Here is an 18265-nt window from a genome sequence, read left to right as displayed (position 1 = left end):
TTAGACATCTTTGGTTATTCAAAAATAGCAGATATACAAGCTCATAGATATGAGCTTGTATATCTGCTATTTTTGAAAAGAAATGTGTGCAAATCTTTGAATATATATGTACATTTTATATATATGTACATTCTTTGCTTCTGGTGGGGGTCCCTGGACAAATACATATAATTTTGGGTGGTCCTTGACATGAAAATAAGTTTGAGCTTGTAGATCTGCTATTTTTAAATAGCCGAAGACATCTAAAATGACACCGATGCGTTCCTGATTTGAGTTAAAAATGTTCACTTTAAAAAACAGATCTACAACCTTCTGAGCTTGTAGATCTGCTATTTTTTAAATAGCCAAAGAAATCTGAAATGACACAGATGCGTTCCCGGATTGAATGGGTTAATGCACCTTTCTGTTAAACCTTGGCCATTCAACGAAGCTCCCTTGCTCTGCAAGTACTGGCGCTAGGATGCCACTGAGGCCCTTTTTTTTCCTCTCCTCTCTGACCATGCCTCATCTATCTTCTCATGCATTGTAGGCTTTTCCAATAATGCACTCTCTGTCAGGGAGACGACAAAAAACAAATCTTTGCTTGCACAGTGCTTGTCACCCTCATTTATTTAAAACAGTGCCTCGTCCCGGACAGAGACGGATAGATGCGCTTAGTTGTCTGTTTAACAGAAGATTTCCGCTACACCTCCCTTGCCTGTTTATTATATCCCTCCCTCCTTCCTTTTTTTCTTTTGCAACAGGGGACTTGTATTATTACGGTTATTAATACCTGCACTCAGTCTTTTAATCTGCCCTATTTGTCACTTGTGACTGTCTGACTGCACTGTTTAATCTGGGTATCTTTCAATCTGTCTCGTCGCTGATTAGAAATTGATGAAGGCAGGAAGAGACACATTTAGGGGGAGTGTGGGGTGGTGGTGGTGGGGGGGGTTCTGATAGTAGAACTGGAGACAAATGTCGCTCATCCAGCAGCGCTCTCTCTCCCCCCCCCCCCCCCTTCTCTCTCTCTCTTTCTCTCTCTCGTTCGGCTGCCAGATGTAGCCCATTTCCGCGGCGTCCCCCACTCCCCCCCACCCCCACACCTCCCCACAAACAGGCGCTCAGCACGTGGGCTCTTTGGTGTGCTAGCACCTGTGTAGTGTAATACAGTCTGCGACTGCGTTGTTTACTCCGAATTTGTTTGGTGCGCTTGAAAGCCCGTCTTTGATCCACACAAAGATTCCTCCCTCCCTCCCTCCCTCACACACCCCTCTTCCTCTCCCTCATTTTTTAACACGAATGCTGCATTGATACGGGGTGGTTGTTTATTTGGTCCCCCCACCCCTCTTTCTACTCCCTCTTTCTTTTTGCTTTGCTTTTTTTTCTGTACGTCCCTAACCCAAGGGACCGGGAGAATGACAGTGACCAGTGACGAGCTTGTCAGGCGCCTTGTTGGAGATGTTTTATAACTGGCGCGTTAACGTGTTTACATCCAACACAGATGAGAGGCGTTTAGAGACCAGCGGGCTTAATGAATATTGCATTGGCTGATTGGGGCCCCTCTGCTGGGGGGGGGGGGGGGTCGGGGGGGGTTGTTTGTTGTGATGAAAAATAAAAAGCCACCTCAAATGTCAAGGCTCAAGAGTTGAGGCCTAGAAGTTCCAAGTCTGTGTTCTGTTTGTGCTGATTATACACAGTACAATCCTCAATCCACATAATGGTTGAAAATAGCCGATCTACAAGCCCACGGTAGGCACAAACGCGTAGCAATGCAACGTGTTGTGAGCTTGTAAATCTGCAATTTTAGCTATATTTTGGAAATTCTAAAATGTGAAAGATTTTGAAAATGGAGATTTTCCACTACTGAAAAAGATTTGTAAGAATAACATTTTTGTTTGTTGTTTGATTTCTCACAGAACAAGTGGGCCAAGAGATTCTGTCCAACCTGCATTCTGACCGTGAGAAGATACAGAGAGGCAGGGAGAGGGTGAGCAGTCACACACACACACACACACACACACACACCCGTACAGTGCACGTGTAAAACACACACACATACTCGCGCACACGAACACACGCGTACACACGTGGCCCAACAAGTGCAGGATGAAGGAGTATCATAGGAGACACTGACTGGAGACAACAAAGGCTTTGTAGTCGGTGGGGAACATTCACAACGCTTTGTGTGTTTCAGACAGTGATGCCATACATGATGTCAGACTAGCCAACTAACACACACACACACACACACACACACACACACACACACACACACACACACACACACACACACACACACACACACACACACACACACTGTACATACACATACATACATACTGTACAGTACCAGACACATTCACAAGCACATGCTACACACAGTGTTGCCAGATTCTGTGAGAGAAACAAGCAACCAGGTCTAGGAAAACCAGCCCAAAAGAAGCGACTATGGGCCACATGAGCACTTTAACAAATACATCAGCTATTTGAAAATAGCCGATCTACAAGCTCACAACGCGTCGCGATGCGACGCGTTGTGAGCTTGTAGATCGGCTATTTTCAAATACAATTTTGCGGGGAAATTATAATAAGCAGATCTGGCAACCCTGACTACACACATAGTATGTGCATGTGTTGTACCGTAGCTGTATGTTAGAAGCATCGTGCTGACTGGCTCCAGTGCTATGATGTATTGCATGGAAAAAGTGCAATTTTCACATTAACATTAACATTTTTTTCAATGAAAAACCCCTGGCAATAAACTGCAAAAAATCTGAAATAATTCTGGCAGTCAATGTGTTAACTAGCTCTACATTCTGACACCAATCATTTCCTCAGAGTATTTGTTCAGTGATCTGTAGGGGTCTCCCTATCTCTCCAGCTCTTTAGTAAACAACACGTCATGGTGTGACACGTTCTGAGCGTGTACGTACTGTACGTAGATCTGCTATTTTTGCTATCATAATGACAAAGTATTTGAGACTCTTGAGGCCAAGCTGACAAGCTGCTTTTCCTCAAGTCATATGGCTAATTATTTTCACTGGCCATGATGCCATACACCATTTTTTTCACAACATACGGTCAAAGAGTTGATAATTAGTATTTCCACCAGGCCGGAAATTATGTTTTCGGCCCTGTCCGTCCGTGTGTCTGTTTGTTTGTTTGTTTGTTTTCTGGGTGTCTGTGTGAGCAGATAAGCTGGACCGATTGGTGTGAAACCTTTTGCCATTTTGCGTTTTCTTCAAAACACGCTTTTTGCTTCTACTCCTACAGATTTTGTCCAAAAGTCACACACATTAGTACACATTATCTGTGGGTTCATGTGATCAAGATGTATCAGTCGGAAGTCTCTTATTTCATTCCGATTGGCTACAATTGCCTTCCAAATGGTAGCCAACCCGGCCTGGAAGAGATCCGTGCTCAGAGAAGCAAACTTTTCTAGTTTGACATATTTGTCAAATATTGTCCCACTTTCTCTAAAAGTCTTTAATTAGAGTGTTGTATAAATAAAACAGGTTAAAGGACAAAGAGCAGAAGCATAGACAGATGATTAATGTGCTGAATATTTGTCTTTACGCTGTTCAAACATGCAATGGAGAAAAATAGTGTTTTCTAAATGTCGATAGGTAGGTAGGTAGGTAGCAATTGTTCTAATAATGTTCATTGGGTTCATTTGTCACTGCTCCCTGGGACGACTTGGGGGCTTAACCCGTTCAATCTGGGAATAATTTTTTGAAAATCTGTGCAAATCTTTGAATATGTATATTTTTAAAGCAAACATCTGTAACTCAAATCTTTGCTTCTGGCGGTCCCTGGAACAACATATTTTTACAAATGTTTGCTTTAAAAAATATATATATTCAAAGATTTGCACACATTTAACACATTGAATGCCAAAAACGGTCCGGACCGTTTTTGAGGGTCCAAACGAGAAGTGCCGAAAACGGTCCGGACCGTTTTTGACCCAATTCTATTTTTATACATGTGGGCCACGTGGGGCGCTAAAACGAAACTTTGACATCACCCAAGCAGTTTCTGAGAAGAAGAGGCTGGATCTGGCTCCATGTCAAAAATCCTTCCGGTCGGCGTTTTCAATGTTATCTCCTTGATTAAAAGCTTAATATCTCCATTTCTTTTTAATGTGGTGGAAACGAGCCGTTTTCGATCGGCGATCACGCTGCATGGAGGGTCGCGTTGGAAATATTATTGTTCCAGGCGTTAGTCGGGACCCTCCGCCGTCTCGCACGCACGCTTTGTTTACATGCATTTCCGCGTCGGGGCTTCTCACAGCACGAAATGTATAACGCAAGTGGATGGAAGAAATGCTGGCACTCAACGTATAATATTTTAATAAACCTCTGGCACCCAATGTGTTAAAAACAATAGCAGATCTACACGCTCTGTAGCTTGTAGATCTGCTATTTTTGAACAGCCAAAAGAAATCTTCAAATGACACAGAGATGCGTTCCCGAATTGAATGCGTTATAAGTGTGACTCTTGTCTGATTCCCAGACAGCCACTCTTACCGTTCAGCTAAGACCTCCCCATGTATCTCTTTGCTTTAACCTGAAGGCTTGACCAGCTACTGTTCCTGCTTTATTCCTCCTCCTCCTCCTCCTCTCCACCACCACCATCACCCCCACTCCCTCCCTCCCTCCACCAATCTCGGCCCTGTACCCCCTTCCTCGCACCCTGACAGCCAGCCAGCCAGACAAACAGGCCGATAGATAGACAGACAGACAGGCCAGGCAGAGAGACAAGGCAGGTCCCAGCGCAGTGAGGCCCCCCCCCCCCCCCCCCGGCTCTGATGGGCCCCCTCAGCGTGGCGTACTTAAAGATCACAACACAGTAGAGAGGGCCCTGGCATAAGACCGTTTCAAAGGAAATCAAACATCCTCCTTTCAAAAAAAGGTCCACGGCGTCTCTACCGAGAGCAGTTGTAGCACTCTCGCTCTCTTTTTTGCTTTTACCTCCTCTCGGTCTCTCTCTATCTTTCTCTCTCTCTCTCTCTCTTTCTCGTGCTACTTTTTTCCCGCTAGTCGTCTTTGCTGAACTCCCCCCCCCAACACACACACACACACACACACACACACACACACACACACACACACACACACACACACACACACACACACATCCATTAACCCATTCAATCCGGGAACCCATCTCTGTCATTTTAGATTTCTTTGGCTGTTCAAAAATAGCAGATCTACAAGCTCATAGCGCTTTTTTGCAAATATTTGAATATATATTTTTGAAAGCAAACATTTGTAACTGTCAAATGTCTCAACAAATGTCTTCATTTTTTCTGAAAAACTATTGTCCATCAAATAGTGTTTTTCCAGGGACCCCCCAGATGCAAAGATTTGAGTTAAAAATGTTGTTTCAAAAATATATACAGTATATGTATTCAACACAAATGCTCAAGATTTTTCAAAAATAGCAGATTTAGCTTGTAGATCTGCTATTTTTGAATAGCCAAAGTGTAAAAATAATGGTTATAGCTCAAATCTAAAATGACAGAGATGCGTTCCCGGATTGATAGAGTTAAAGATGGTTTGTGGGGCTAAAAGAGAAGGGAGGAAGGAAGAAGAGGAAATGTATAAAGACAGGAGATGTGTGTCTTTAGCTGAAAGGTGTGAAGGAGAGATCAGAAGGCTGTAATAGGTTATAGGGTCGTACACGCAGAAATTAACACATTGTGCACATAAAGCTTCAGGTGGATTGACGACAGGGGATTAACGAACGCGCTAACACAGGAAAAAAAACGCACATAACACAGAGACAAAACCCTCCCACACTCAGCAGGAGACTTGGCCTTTTGTTTTTGCTTTATACGGTACAAATAGAAGTCAATAGCGGGCGTGAACTCCTCGGGCCAAAAGAGCATGCTCCTGTCAAGTTGCTCAGCCCCAAACACTGGACCCCCTGCTGCGTCGTAGGAGTTTGGTTCGTCATCCTTCATTCTGGTCTACAACACTCCGTCAGCCACTCAGAGAGACAGTGACACGTCGGCTGTTGTTGCCTCGTTTTAATCGTCGTGGCCGAAAGCCAGTTCCTGTCACTTCTTGGTTGAATGTCCTTTTTTCTGGCCAGTATAGACTGAGGTCACTATGTTTACGTCCCAACGGTCTGTCGAATTGTCAACCAGGGCTGCGACTAACGATTATTTTATTAGATAATAAATCTTTGTAGATTATTTGATTAATCAATATGACTCGGACCATAAAATTACAGTCAAATAAGGCAATGCAGTACATAACCATGAAAAATGCTCATCACAAGTTATCTGAACATCTTGAAATTGTCAAACGCATGCTGTATATTTTCATTTTATAATGAGATAATGATGATGATAATAATAATATTATAATATAATGCCATAATATAATGAAAGACAAGCATTCATTTTGTTAAAGTTGTAAACAGCATAGAATGCTATTCATATGCTTTATTTGACATTTGTACATGATACATCACTAAAGTTTTTACATTTTTCTTATAACTTTTCTGTGGAATGATTAATCGAGTATTTGGTTGATTGTTTCACTGCCATTGTCATCAGACTTTTGAAATTAATAAAATACCAATTATCCATCAGCTGTGCTGTGGCCATTAACTACAATCGTCATTGTGGAACAGAGCAACTTTAGCAAATGCATCCACACGAAAACAGTGGAAAGAGTTCTTCCAAGAATTGACAGGTGAAGATTATCATAGAAACATAACATATTTCCATGTATTATAATGCACTTTTCAGCAAAGACAAGACTCCCCTTCTGCCTTTTAGTCTTAGCTTAATGTTTTTCTCTTTGCTAAATCTTTAGCCTTTTAACTATTTCTCTCCTAATAAGTTGTCTATTTTTTATTTGTTTTGTAAAGCGTCCTTGGATACTATAAAAAGCGCTATACAAGTGTGATGTATTATTATTATTATTAGAAACAAGGTCCGCACACTGTTTTGAAGCTCCAAAAAAATACTTTTATTTACTGGCGCAACGTTTGGACCCTTTTAGGTTTTCATCTGCAAATATTATGACTGAGGATGTTATCTATATATATTATATATTATACTGAGGATGTTGAAATAATATGGTGCATTGGGCACTCAGGGTGATGTTTTGGTGGTGTCTTGTTGCTTTGTTTAGTGGTAGGGCCAAGTGCCAACTGTCGTTTCCCTTCCATGAGAAGTCACTCTGCATGAGCATCACTGTCACCTCTGCCTCAAATTGTCCATTTTATTTTTCACAGCTTTTCACAGCTCCATGCGTCAGAAACAAACTCTTCTCTCTCTCATTTCACGCGGCAGTAGGAGTTTCAGCAATAACCGCTCACTAATACCGATACTCAGCCCTAGTGTACGGGAAGGGGAATAACCAAAACATGTTTGACCACTGAAATGTAAACAGTATTCCATTTTAAGTGAGGAAGAAAGTGAGTGAGAGAGAGTTGGACCAGGATGCTGTAGGGGAGAGAGAGAGATAGAGAGATAGAGAGATAGAGATAGAGAAGGAGTAATTCAGAGGGAGAAATGTATTTTGGGAGAAAGTGGGAGAAAGTGTCTAGGGGACAGATCTGTGGGCCGAGTCAGACATCACATCAGGCAACTGCAGGACTTGTTGTGTTTGCCAGAGGGCCCAAACCCCAGAACCCCCATATCCCCCTCCTCCTCTATCCCTGGATCTGGCAACCTGCGCCACTCCAACTCCAGCTGCCAGAGGCGAGGAACGAGGGATGGAGGGGAAGAGACAGGGGAGTGGATGTAATGGAGAGGAGAGATGGACAGCCAAAAGACAGCCATGCCCCAACATCTGAATAGAAAGTTAAAAACAGAAGGGCAAGAGAAGTGTTCCGACACATGAAACTGAAGAGAATAGAAATAGAATAGGATAGGATAAACGAGAATAGATTACGATAGAATAGAGGAGGGTATAATATAATGAAATGGAATGGAGAATAGATTACAGTAAAATAGAATAGAGGAGAATATGGGTTGGGGTGGGGATCACACAGTTAGGTTGCAATTGTTGTGCTTTATTATTTAATTCATGCTTAGATTGTGTTTCTGATGTTTTGGATTATTATACTGTAATTGTTGTGTCTTTTCAAGGAACGGTCGTATTTGACTCACCTTAGGGAATATGCTGACATTTTTTTAATAAAAAATAGAGAATAGAAGAGAATAAAAGATAATGGAGAAGTGGATAGATTAAAATAGAATGTAGGTAGATAGGATATATTTGAATTGAATTAATAGAGGAGATTGGGTGAAATGTTGGATCCACAGTAAGTGAGTGAGGGTAACTAGATAGCAAAGGCAGTTAGTATTTGACAGAAGCAGAACCACCCCCTGCTGACTGTAGAAGGAAATTATCTTTAAAAAACAAAAAAATCACTCCCACTGCAACCAAGAAATGTGACTACAGGTAGAATTTAGTGCCAGCTAAAGTGGCACAGTGCACCGTCAGCATTATTATTTTTTTCTTAAACACACACACACACACACACACACACACACACACACACACACAAGCTCACACACAAGCTCACACACAAGCTCACACACACACAGAGAGAGAGTACACATTATGCAAATACACATCCTGGCATTTGGAAACAGGAGGGAAGAAAACATTCTGTGACCCCACAAAATAAAAAAGAAGGAAAAACGAAAAGAAAGGGAAAGGAAAAAAGCCAAGGCGCACAGCAAGGGAGTACTGAAGGAGCCGTGGTCATCATTATTTCAAGTGCATCTTCAGTAGTCCATTCACATTTTGAAATACTCGGTGTTAATTTAACTCCGAAGAGTGTACAAATGGAACACGCCACCATTTGTCCGCTCTTCGGAGTTGAATAAATGCTGAGGATTTTACTGTGCAAATTGCATCCTCACCAGTAGGAAGGAATCTGAACGCTCGCTCGCACGCGCACACACACACACACACACACACACACACACACACACACACACACACACACACACACACACACACACACACACACACACACACACACACACATGCGCACACACACTAATTTGTAATAATGCTGTAAAGTGTATAATACATAATACCATTCTGTCATGTTTCCCCTACCCTATTTAATTTGTAATATGCACTAAGCCAAAAAAAAATTAACCCTTTAAAATCCTCAGTGTGGTAGAAATAACTCTCTCTCTCTCTCTAAGTTATGGACCGATAAGGGTCCATTTGGTTCCTAACGATCAGTCATTTAGGTAGTGACCCCCTGGAACCTCCTCAAAGGGTCCTTGCACTCCAGTTTGAGAATCAGTGTTCTATTGCACTGTTACTCTGCAGTTATATGCTGTATTTATCATATTAGTGGAGGTTAACTATTTGCTGTTACACTTTACAGCCACTTGTTGATGTGAAATCTCCATGTGTTTCATAGTGCAAGAGAGAGGTATTTCCACCTTGCAAAATATGTCAACATCTAAGATACATACAAACTTAAAAGAAGTTTTTTATATATATATTATTTTCCGGGGGCGAGTTGAGTCGAGTTGACAGTGAGTTTGAGACAAAACTCATTGTTTCCATAAGCGTCTGGCCTGGCTTTAGAAAATTCACCTAGATAGTGACGACAAAAGACTTCCCGCAATTCCCCTCCCACAAAAGCCACGGTGGAAGTGCCTCTGGGAAAGCCACAGACTGAAATGCTTCAGTAGGGCTGCTCACTGGCCACCAGGACAAATTTGAGTGTTTTGCTGCCCCGGGCTGCGAACAAGAATGTGTCTGCACAGTCAAGTGCTCTGGTTAAAGTGACATTTCCTCTCATTGCCTGTGTGTGTGTGTGGTGAGTTAACGCTGCAATCCTAACTGAGATTTGAACCCTGGCCCAATGTGTGGGAGACCGGATTTTTACCACTCACTTAAGGGGAGATATTGCACTTATAAGCATCAGGCAGTACTACTTGTCAACCAGTAGGTGTCCTACCAAACACCAGGGTCTACATTTATCAATAGAAGAGTAGGGAGGGAGACTACTAGTTATATTGTATTAACATTCTCTACAATACAAATGTGATAAAACATCATTGTAACTTCCTGATTGCAGCTTTAATTGCATAATGTTAGCACATGAATCCAATCTTTGTTAACATGATGGGGGGGGCAGGGCTGGGTTCTATCACAAGTACTTATAGAAAACAATGTTGTTGTTTGCCTTGACCTGTTTGTTTAGAACTTTCACTCCACACACACACACACATACACACACACACACTCAAGTGTAATACTCAGTCTCCCCCCCTCTCTGTACTTTTTCCCGCAGCTGAGAGAGACGGATGCCAACCTGGGCAAGAGCTCTCGCATCCTCACGGGCATGCTGAGAAGGTAAGAGGCAGGTAGGGGAGCTCTGTTTCTACTGCACCTCTATGGATGTACCGTGTGTGATTAACCACCCCTGTTCCGTGCAACTGAGGCGACGTTGTTTTTTATTTCATTTTAGAGCAGAGGGAGGGTTCGGTTCCATTCCCCTAAAGCAGTGATTCAAAACCTTTTTTTTTCTTGGAGCCCCCGCCCTTCTTATGTACCAAAGCTGAGACCCCCCCACACGTGCGTGTGTTTTTCAGAAATGTTAACCACTTCAATCCTCTATATTCGTGTCCCATGAATAGCGGAAATGGCCAATCTACAAGGGTGAGCTTCCAAGTTGGGAAAAAAGCACGTTATTGTTTTGTGCAACATGTTTTGGACTGCCTCCAGAGTCCACACAGACAAGGCCTCACTGTGATCTTTGGTTGGGGAAATACTGCCCTAGAGCAGTGCTTCTCAATTCTGGGTCTCAACTCTGGGGGCCCCCTCCTGTATGGTTCAGTTTTCCATCTGACTAGGAAGTTAACTGCGTTCACCTGGTCGTCCTCGTCATTGGAGTGGTTTGACCTGGAGCGCCAGATGAATGCAATGAACTAACTTGGAGCTAAGAACCACTGTGTGTCTGTTTCTACATTGTTTTATGTCTGTGTGTCCAGGCCAGCGGATTTATAACATAATGTAAATTATAATATTTGCCATAGTCTATCTACACAGTGTGTACAGCACCCTAAATCATGTTGATTCTTTACCTTGAAATAGGCCCTGCAGTGCGGAAACATAGACGTGCTAGTCCAAACTTCACTTTGTTATGTAATAATAAAGAGAGAAAGATTAACACATTTTGCTTCACACCTTTTTTATACGTGTGTAGTAAGTCTAGTCCACAAGAAAAAAGCAGCACTACCTTGAATTTCTTGTTTTATTCCGTCTAATATCTCCACAAACATTCACAACCATGCCATACCATGATGATCCCTGGAGTCACCAAAGTCTATCCGTGAATACCAATACCTCCGCACCATGCTCAGACGCTAGACGACATTCAGCCTAATTTACTCCATCATGCCATGGTGTCGCTTCCCCGCAACAATACAGCTTCAAGCTAAAAACGCATTGCATCGCATATCAATTATACCGTAGGCTTTAGAAGGCCTCGGCTGATCTCTGAAGGGCATAGGGTCTTCCCTCGGACTGACTCGGTTGAGAGTTGGAAGGCCTCGCTGCTGCAGCAATGTGAAGCACTTCTGCACACATTTACTGAAATTAGGGCCGCATGGGACTTGAATGCAACTCTCGTTTTCGAAATGTATGCCTTTTATTTTGTTTCTACTACAATTTACAGCACAGCTCATCCCTGTTTCACACTTCATCGTACGACGGTGTTGAGTATAGCGGAAATAGCCGATCCACAAGCTCACAAAATGATGGCCTATAATGACTTGATGTGACGGTTCCACCAAAAATGCATTTGCTTCACACTTTGTGCGAGCCATCTGTTAATGGCAATCACACTTCCATTCAGAGCCCCCGTCCTTCTGATTTTAAAACAATACAATAAGCCATAAACAACAATGCCTCTGCAGAATAATTAACAGTATCTCTACCATTGTGTGGGCTCGCGCAACCCTATAGGCGCAATGCACTTTTCTTTCTTTGCCCGTTGAGAACATTGTGAATTATTTTCTCGCATTCGTATAGCTCGCATTGTTGAAAAACGTTATTACGCTTTTGTCTCACGAATGACACGCGCGGAGTGAATGCTGCCTCTGTGTGTGCCGCACGGGACCTGTTTATGTCACAAACAATGCCACCACGGCCGCTCCGCAGAGACGGAGAGCGGTCCGGCGCCGTGGCGCTTTAGAACAACGTTTTTTCTTTTTTTTTCAAAGACAAGCGCGTACCATACAAGCCATTCCCTCAATCCTGTCCCTCGTAGCGTCCTCTTCTCCCAGCCCTTTATTTTCTCCAAGAAGTGCCTCGTCTCCCCTCCTCTTTTCTTCTCTTTTCTTCTTTCCTAGTATATGCACAAAGATGCCAGCCCCGGCGGGCACGCACATACACACTGGAGTGCACACGAATGGCTTTCTCACACACACACACACACACACACACACACACACACACACACACACACACACACACACACACACACACACACACACACACACACACACAGGCACGTCAATGTCTGTCGTATGTACCCCCCCCCCATACATAACACACAGACATACCCTACACAGCTTAATGTCTTGTCACATCTCCATTTTATGTGTGTGCCTGTGAGCCTACTCCTGAACCGTGACACCATGGTTTTGTTTTTCTCCCTCTCTGTCTTTCTGTCTCTCTCTCTCTCTCTCTTTTTCTCCTCTGTCCATTCCTCTGCTCCCGCCATCGCCCCCACTGTGGATTTTGATTAAGAGTAATATGTAAATGACACCGGCTAAATGTAAAATCCCGGGGCTGGGAAGGAAGTGCCAATTGAAATAGATGCTTCAGTGCCCGTGGACAATTTGGAGGGGCTGCTCACATGGGGGCGGCCGGCGTTTTTTTTTTTACTACGGCAAAGAGCAGGGCGCCCGGGCAGAGGGGGCCCTGTGATGCCGACTGTAACCAATATTTCTGCATATGTCTCCATTTTGTCAAGTCTGATTAGAGGGGAGTGGAGAGAGGAGAGGGGGGTGGGCGGAGGAGAGGGCAAATCGCCCGGCGTGACACCCAGAGCTGTCCAGAAATCATTCATCATCCTCCCCCCTCCCCACCCACCCCACCCTTCTCCATCACGCCCCTCCTTCACCTCCACCCCCCACCCCACCCCCCGCAAAGTAAATAACACGCTTATTTCAATATTATATTATCATATTAGTATTAAAGTTCAGCTGTCACCTAATGGGACGACTTAATCAGACGTAGCATTTTAAGAGAGCGAGCCGCCACTCCCCTGCGCTGCCCCCTCACCCCCCCCGCTCGACGGGTCTCTATACCACCTCCTCCGGTTAGCGGGGCCCCCCGCTCAAATCAGGATTTATGAGGGCTTTCCGAAAGCAAGAAGGGCCCCCGTCTTGGAAAAGCGAGCCCCCTTTCCACTCGTCGCCGTGTGCCTTTCTGCATGACGGGAGCGCCGATACATATGCGAGCGCGCGCACACACACACACACACATACACACACACATACACACATACAGACAACCCCACCTCCTTCTTTCTTTTGCAGGAAAAAAAAAAAATCTTTTTACTCGCCGTTTGAATAAAAGAAAGTGTGTTTTTTGTTGTATGCGTACGGATTCGGGGCGTCAACTCTGAAGTCATTTATAACCAGTGGGTGGGTTGGGGGGGGGGAGCAGACAGACAAAAGAGTACCAAGGGATGGTTCCACGGTTCCATCATATTTCACTTCTATGGGTGGGGGGGGGTCCTCCCTCCCTCCCTGCTCAGCAATTCATCCCCATTTCTGTATTCATTTCATTATATGCTCTCCTGGTCTTCACGCTTTTGATTAATAGTATATTTGTATCCTCTGTCAAGGCAATTGGAGGCCGTTTTAGTTGTTGATTTTATTTATTCCTGTTTGAGGTGGTGGTGCCCGGGCAGGGGGGGCTTTGGGTGTCTTTCGTTATTCTCTCACTTGTTTGCACAGCTTCTGTGCAGCACTTTGTATTTTAAGTCCACTAGCAGTGTGTGGAAGACAAATGAAGGCAGTAAGGTAGAACTATCTGTCGCCCTGTGTACTGAAACCTCAACAGATGTTTTGGTCCATGCTCGCTCACCTTCCGGCTTTAATGGACCGTGCGTCTTTTGTATTGTTTGTTGAGTTGTTTTCAGTAAACACGGCTGTAAACTCCTGCGGCACACACAGACCTTCATTTGAATGCAACAGGTCACTGAAATGGACAGCTTTTTTTTCTCCTACGGTTTGAGGAATTCAAATAACAGACAGCCCCCTGCTTCATTTATGTGATTAAATTAACTAACATGACTTTTTTAAGTTGATGTTTTGCAGCTTAACTTCTGGCCTAGAATCATTTCTGGACATACATTGGGGGGATTATATCAATTGTGATCTATTTGAGACAGGGTAGAATAGTTCTCCTCGACATAAGCACACTAGACCTTGGTGATGTGCTCTCTGTTTCAAAACAATCCAATTTGTCGACAGTTTGCGAGAACAGGGCGCATCGTGTCATCGTTGCACATCCCTCCCCCGCTCATATCTCTACTTGATCCAGAAAGGTCTCCCATCAGGGTGGCTATCATCCCAGCCAAGCAACAACACTCATTAAGCTAGCTGCCACAATGTAAGCTTATATATATTTTTAACAGTCTCACCCAGGCATGCCCAAAATAGGGACACCAGAGTTGATGTGGTCAAAAAGTTGTTACTTTGAAATGATTCCATACTATTTTGACGTGGATGAGGGTACATTATCTTAAAGAGACCCCATGTAGGCTCTGTCTGCGGCTATGGAGTTAAGAAACTGGCCACCCTAAATTGTCTTCCCCTCTGCTCCGCCACAGCAGCGCGCCTCAGTTATTCTGCGAACATCCCTGATCTAGCGGCGGGCTTCCGGAAGCATCCGCCCACTGTAAATTATTCATCCCATCATCTGAAGTCCTCAGGGTTTTAATTATCTTGTCATGGTCACACTGATCTCATTAAGGTTTAATAGTGACGCCCATTAAAGGAAATCATAATATTATTAAAAGTCATAATATCAATGCTACTAATTATGATTACAATTGACTACTTAGAATTGATGTTTTCTTAAAATAGGGGGTTTAGACGGCACCCCAACACAGGCGGGGGGGGGAGACACCCACTACTGCAGCAAGGGTTCATCAGTTCCAATCAGATTTACTCTCACTCACGTACTTAACCAGATCTATTCAAATAGAGAAACAATTACATTGTGAATGTAAGCGAGAGAAGATTTGGGACAATCTAGAATTCCAGCGCTTACATTTCTTGAAGAAACAAAAGCACTGGAGTTTGGTTATATACTGTATGATCGTTTAACCACTTAAACCCTATTTACTTTGTTGACTGTACCCTCCTATTTTCCCTCTACACCAAATGTCTTTGGTGAAATTGCTCACTCTGAGTATGACATCAGTGCATGTTGATCTCCATTATGTGCATTTGACTCCATATGTGTGCATTTGCTTCTATATACGGCATGTGCATTCGACGTTTGACGGTAGGATTTCACGTCATCTAGGGTTGACTACGTTAGATCAGCCATGTTTACTCAAGAGGTTAGAGTGAGTGACTTCACGCACTCCATATTTGGACATAACTGTCAACCCGGTACTCCATATATGGGCATGGTGGACGTTGAGCTCCTTATATGGATCCTTAAGGTCCTTACACACCGGGGCGATTTTTTCGTGCGAATAATACGCTTTTTTTAAAAACCTTATAAAGTCAATGCAAGCGTACATGGCGCGAAAAAGCGGAAAAGCGAAGCGAAAAAGCGTCTTTTAATTATTCGGAACGAGTCCGAATTTTGCGTATATTCGCACATTCGCCGGTGTGTAACCGCCTTTATTATGATTTGTTTGAGTCTGATGTCATGACGACACGGTTTGTTTGGGTCTAATGTCATGCTATCACAGTCGGCATGACACGTCCATATTTGGGTGTAGCTGCAGTGGGAACTCTATATTTGGTTAAATCTGAGTTTTAGTGAACTCTATATATGGTTTTGTCTGAGTCATAGTGAAGGGGGCCCATCAGGGCCCCCAAGAGCCGTGGATGTCCACCGGCCGACTGTCGACCGACCCATTAGGCAATTTTAATATAGGATTTGTAAAAAAACTAAACTATAACCTTTAAATAAAACAAATACAAACAATAGCTGATCTACAAGCTCACAACATGACACAATGCATGCTTGTTGTATGAAGAAGAACTGTAGGGCTTAAGGGGTTAAGAAAATGCCCCCGCCCCCTCCGTTTTCTTCTTTTTTTTTACAAACGGAACCTTGGGTCTACTCCTAGTGCTGGTCTGAGCTGTGGACTTGCCCTGGCGGTAACGCTTGAGGTGTGGATCGCCATGCTTGATTAGAGAAGCTCTTTGATTTGGCCTTCCATTAGCTCCGTGTCCGTGGCGTTTCTGACACCACAACCCCTCACACTGGATACAAGACGGCCCTGTGTGTGACATTGACCCAGCTAAAGCCAAGCCTAGCATAAGAACTCCCCGCTGCTACACGGCGACCATCTCAAGCAAAGCATCTCTCTCTCTCCCCCCGCTTGCCCACCGCAGTCAGGAATGACATGCAGCTCCAGACCCAGTTAGGACCACTGGGGCTCCGGAGCAGCTCCCTGGAAAAAGGAGCGGGGAGGGGGGTGTGTGGAGGGGGGGGGGGTGTTCACGACGAAGGGCAATGAAGGATGGAGGACGATGAGAGGGGGGCAGTTGAGGAGCAGTTTTTTCTTTTCTTTCGAGGGTGCGGTGGTGGTGGTTGTGGGGGTTGTCTGCTATCGCTAGCGGCTGATCCCGCATGCAGGTGGTCGAGTCAGTCGCCAGGCAGATCAAAAAGTCAAGGCCCCGGGTGGACCTCCCTTTGAAATGGGAATGGGGCCGAGATATCAGACAGAAAACATAAGCAAGCAACCCGGCCCGCAGAAGGGCTCCATATTCATGGCGGGGACTGGCAGGAGGAGGAGCGGGCGGCAGACAGGCAGGCAGATCGGGCCCATGCAGCAGCCCTCAGAGCCCACACTCACCCTGGACACTGATTAAGAGATCAGCCCCTGGGCTTGGCCACGCATGCCACCGCAGTCAGCTAGCTAGCTAGCACGGTCACACTATCATAAACGCACCAAGAGCCTTACTTGAGACAATGTGTCCTGGCCAGTTATACTAATGTCTGTTGAACTAATTGGACTCAGTAGCTATGCGCCAAATGTGCTATAACCATAGCTCCCTCGTCACATAACACGACACACAAATGTCTGTACGCTGGTGACCTTTCCACCTCTTAATACCACACACAAAATCACACCTTTCTCATGGCTTCTGAGCACAAGTAGCTGACACTGTGTAACACTCCTATTATCAGAGTTACTTGTAGAAGGCTGTGTCTTCCCCAGTCTTGTTTAAACTACTGAACTCGTCTTTATAGCTAAATCAAAAGCAGACTGGTCTCCCTATGCTGTTTGATTCGGTGCAGAGCAGCGCTGAGTGGAGAATTGTGACTAGGTCTTGCAAGAGGGTTGGGGGGGGTAGTAAGTGTGTCTGTTTTTGCCTGTTTGCCACTTCCATTACACTTGACGTTTGTAAGCAATGTCAGGAGGGAGGAGATAAAAGTGCATGGCCTCATAAAAGCATATGGTGTGGGGGGCTTCTAATACTGCAAACATGTCCACATTTTCAACAGTTTGCCCCTAGTATTGGCTAATATCCTGTCTGTCTGTCTGTCTGTCTGTCTGTCTGTCTGTCTGTCTGTCTGTCTGTCTGTCTGTCTGTCTGTCTGTGTGTGTCTCTCTCTCTCGCTCTCTCTCTCTCTCTCTCTCTCTCTCTCTCTCTCTCTCTCTCTCTCTCTCTCTCTCTCTCTCTCTCTCTCTCTGTCTCTCTTTGAGTCTGGAATATTAACTACTGAGAAATGTAGGTCATATAATTAATGGAATTCAGCTACGGCAGTGGGATGCAAATGGATGGGAGTCTTGGGGCCCTCTTGAAGTCTTGTTGTTGGAGTCAAACAAAAAGATTAGATTTTCTTATCTAATTGAAGCTGAAAGACGGAACAAATTATACGTCAATCTGTTTTTCTTTTCCTCGTCCCCCTCTCCTTCTTTTCCCCTACTTAAATAAAAGCGTGTAGGCCTATAGCCCTTTTTTTCCCTTCTTTCTTTTTAATCGACGAGATCATTATCACGGGAGAGGGCGAGGTGGAGCACAGGCCCTCTCTCCAACCCATATCCACTCCTACACACACACACACAC

At 44.3% G+C, this 18265-nt stretch overlaps 1 protein-coding gene across 2 annotated transcripts in view; it reads left to right on the top strand.

The window, feature by feature from the left end:
* Positions 1-18265, top strand: part of vti1a (vesicle transport through interaction with t-SNAREs 1A) — a 184457-nt gene that overhangs the window by 122306 nt on the left and 43886 nt on the right. Inside the window, exons 6-7 of one of the 2 annotated variants that reach the window (XM_080455882.1) lie at positions 1899-1969; positions 10276-10337. In XM_080455882.1, the coding sequence (XP_080312008.1) occupies positions 1899-1969; positions 10276-10337 (133 nt within the window). Of the gene's footprint in view, positions 1-1898; positions 1970-10275; positions 10349-18265 lie in introns of both variants that reach the window. The other variant, XM_080455883.1, reaches the window with a different exon arrangement.

Source organism: Gymnoscopelus braueri (genome assembly GCF_963280865.1).
Source record: "Gymnoscopelus braueri genome assembly, chromosome: 17".
Classification (NCBI taxonomy): domain Eukaryota; kingdom Metazoa; phylum Chordata; class Actinopteri; order Myctophiformes; family Myctophidae; genus Gymnoscopelus; species Gymnoscopelus braueri.
Note: the sequence above shows the minus strand (reverse complement) of the source record. Positions and strands in the feature narration are given on the sequence as shown.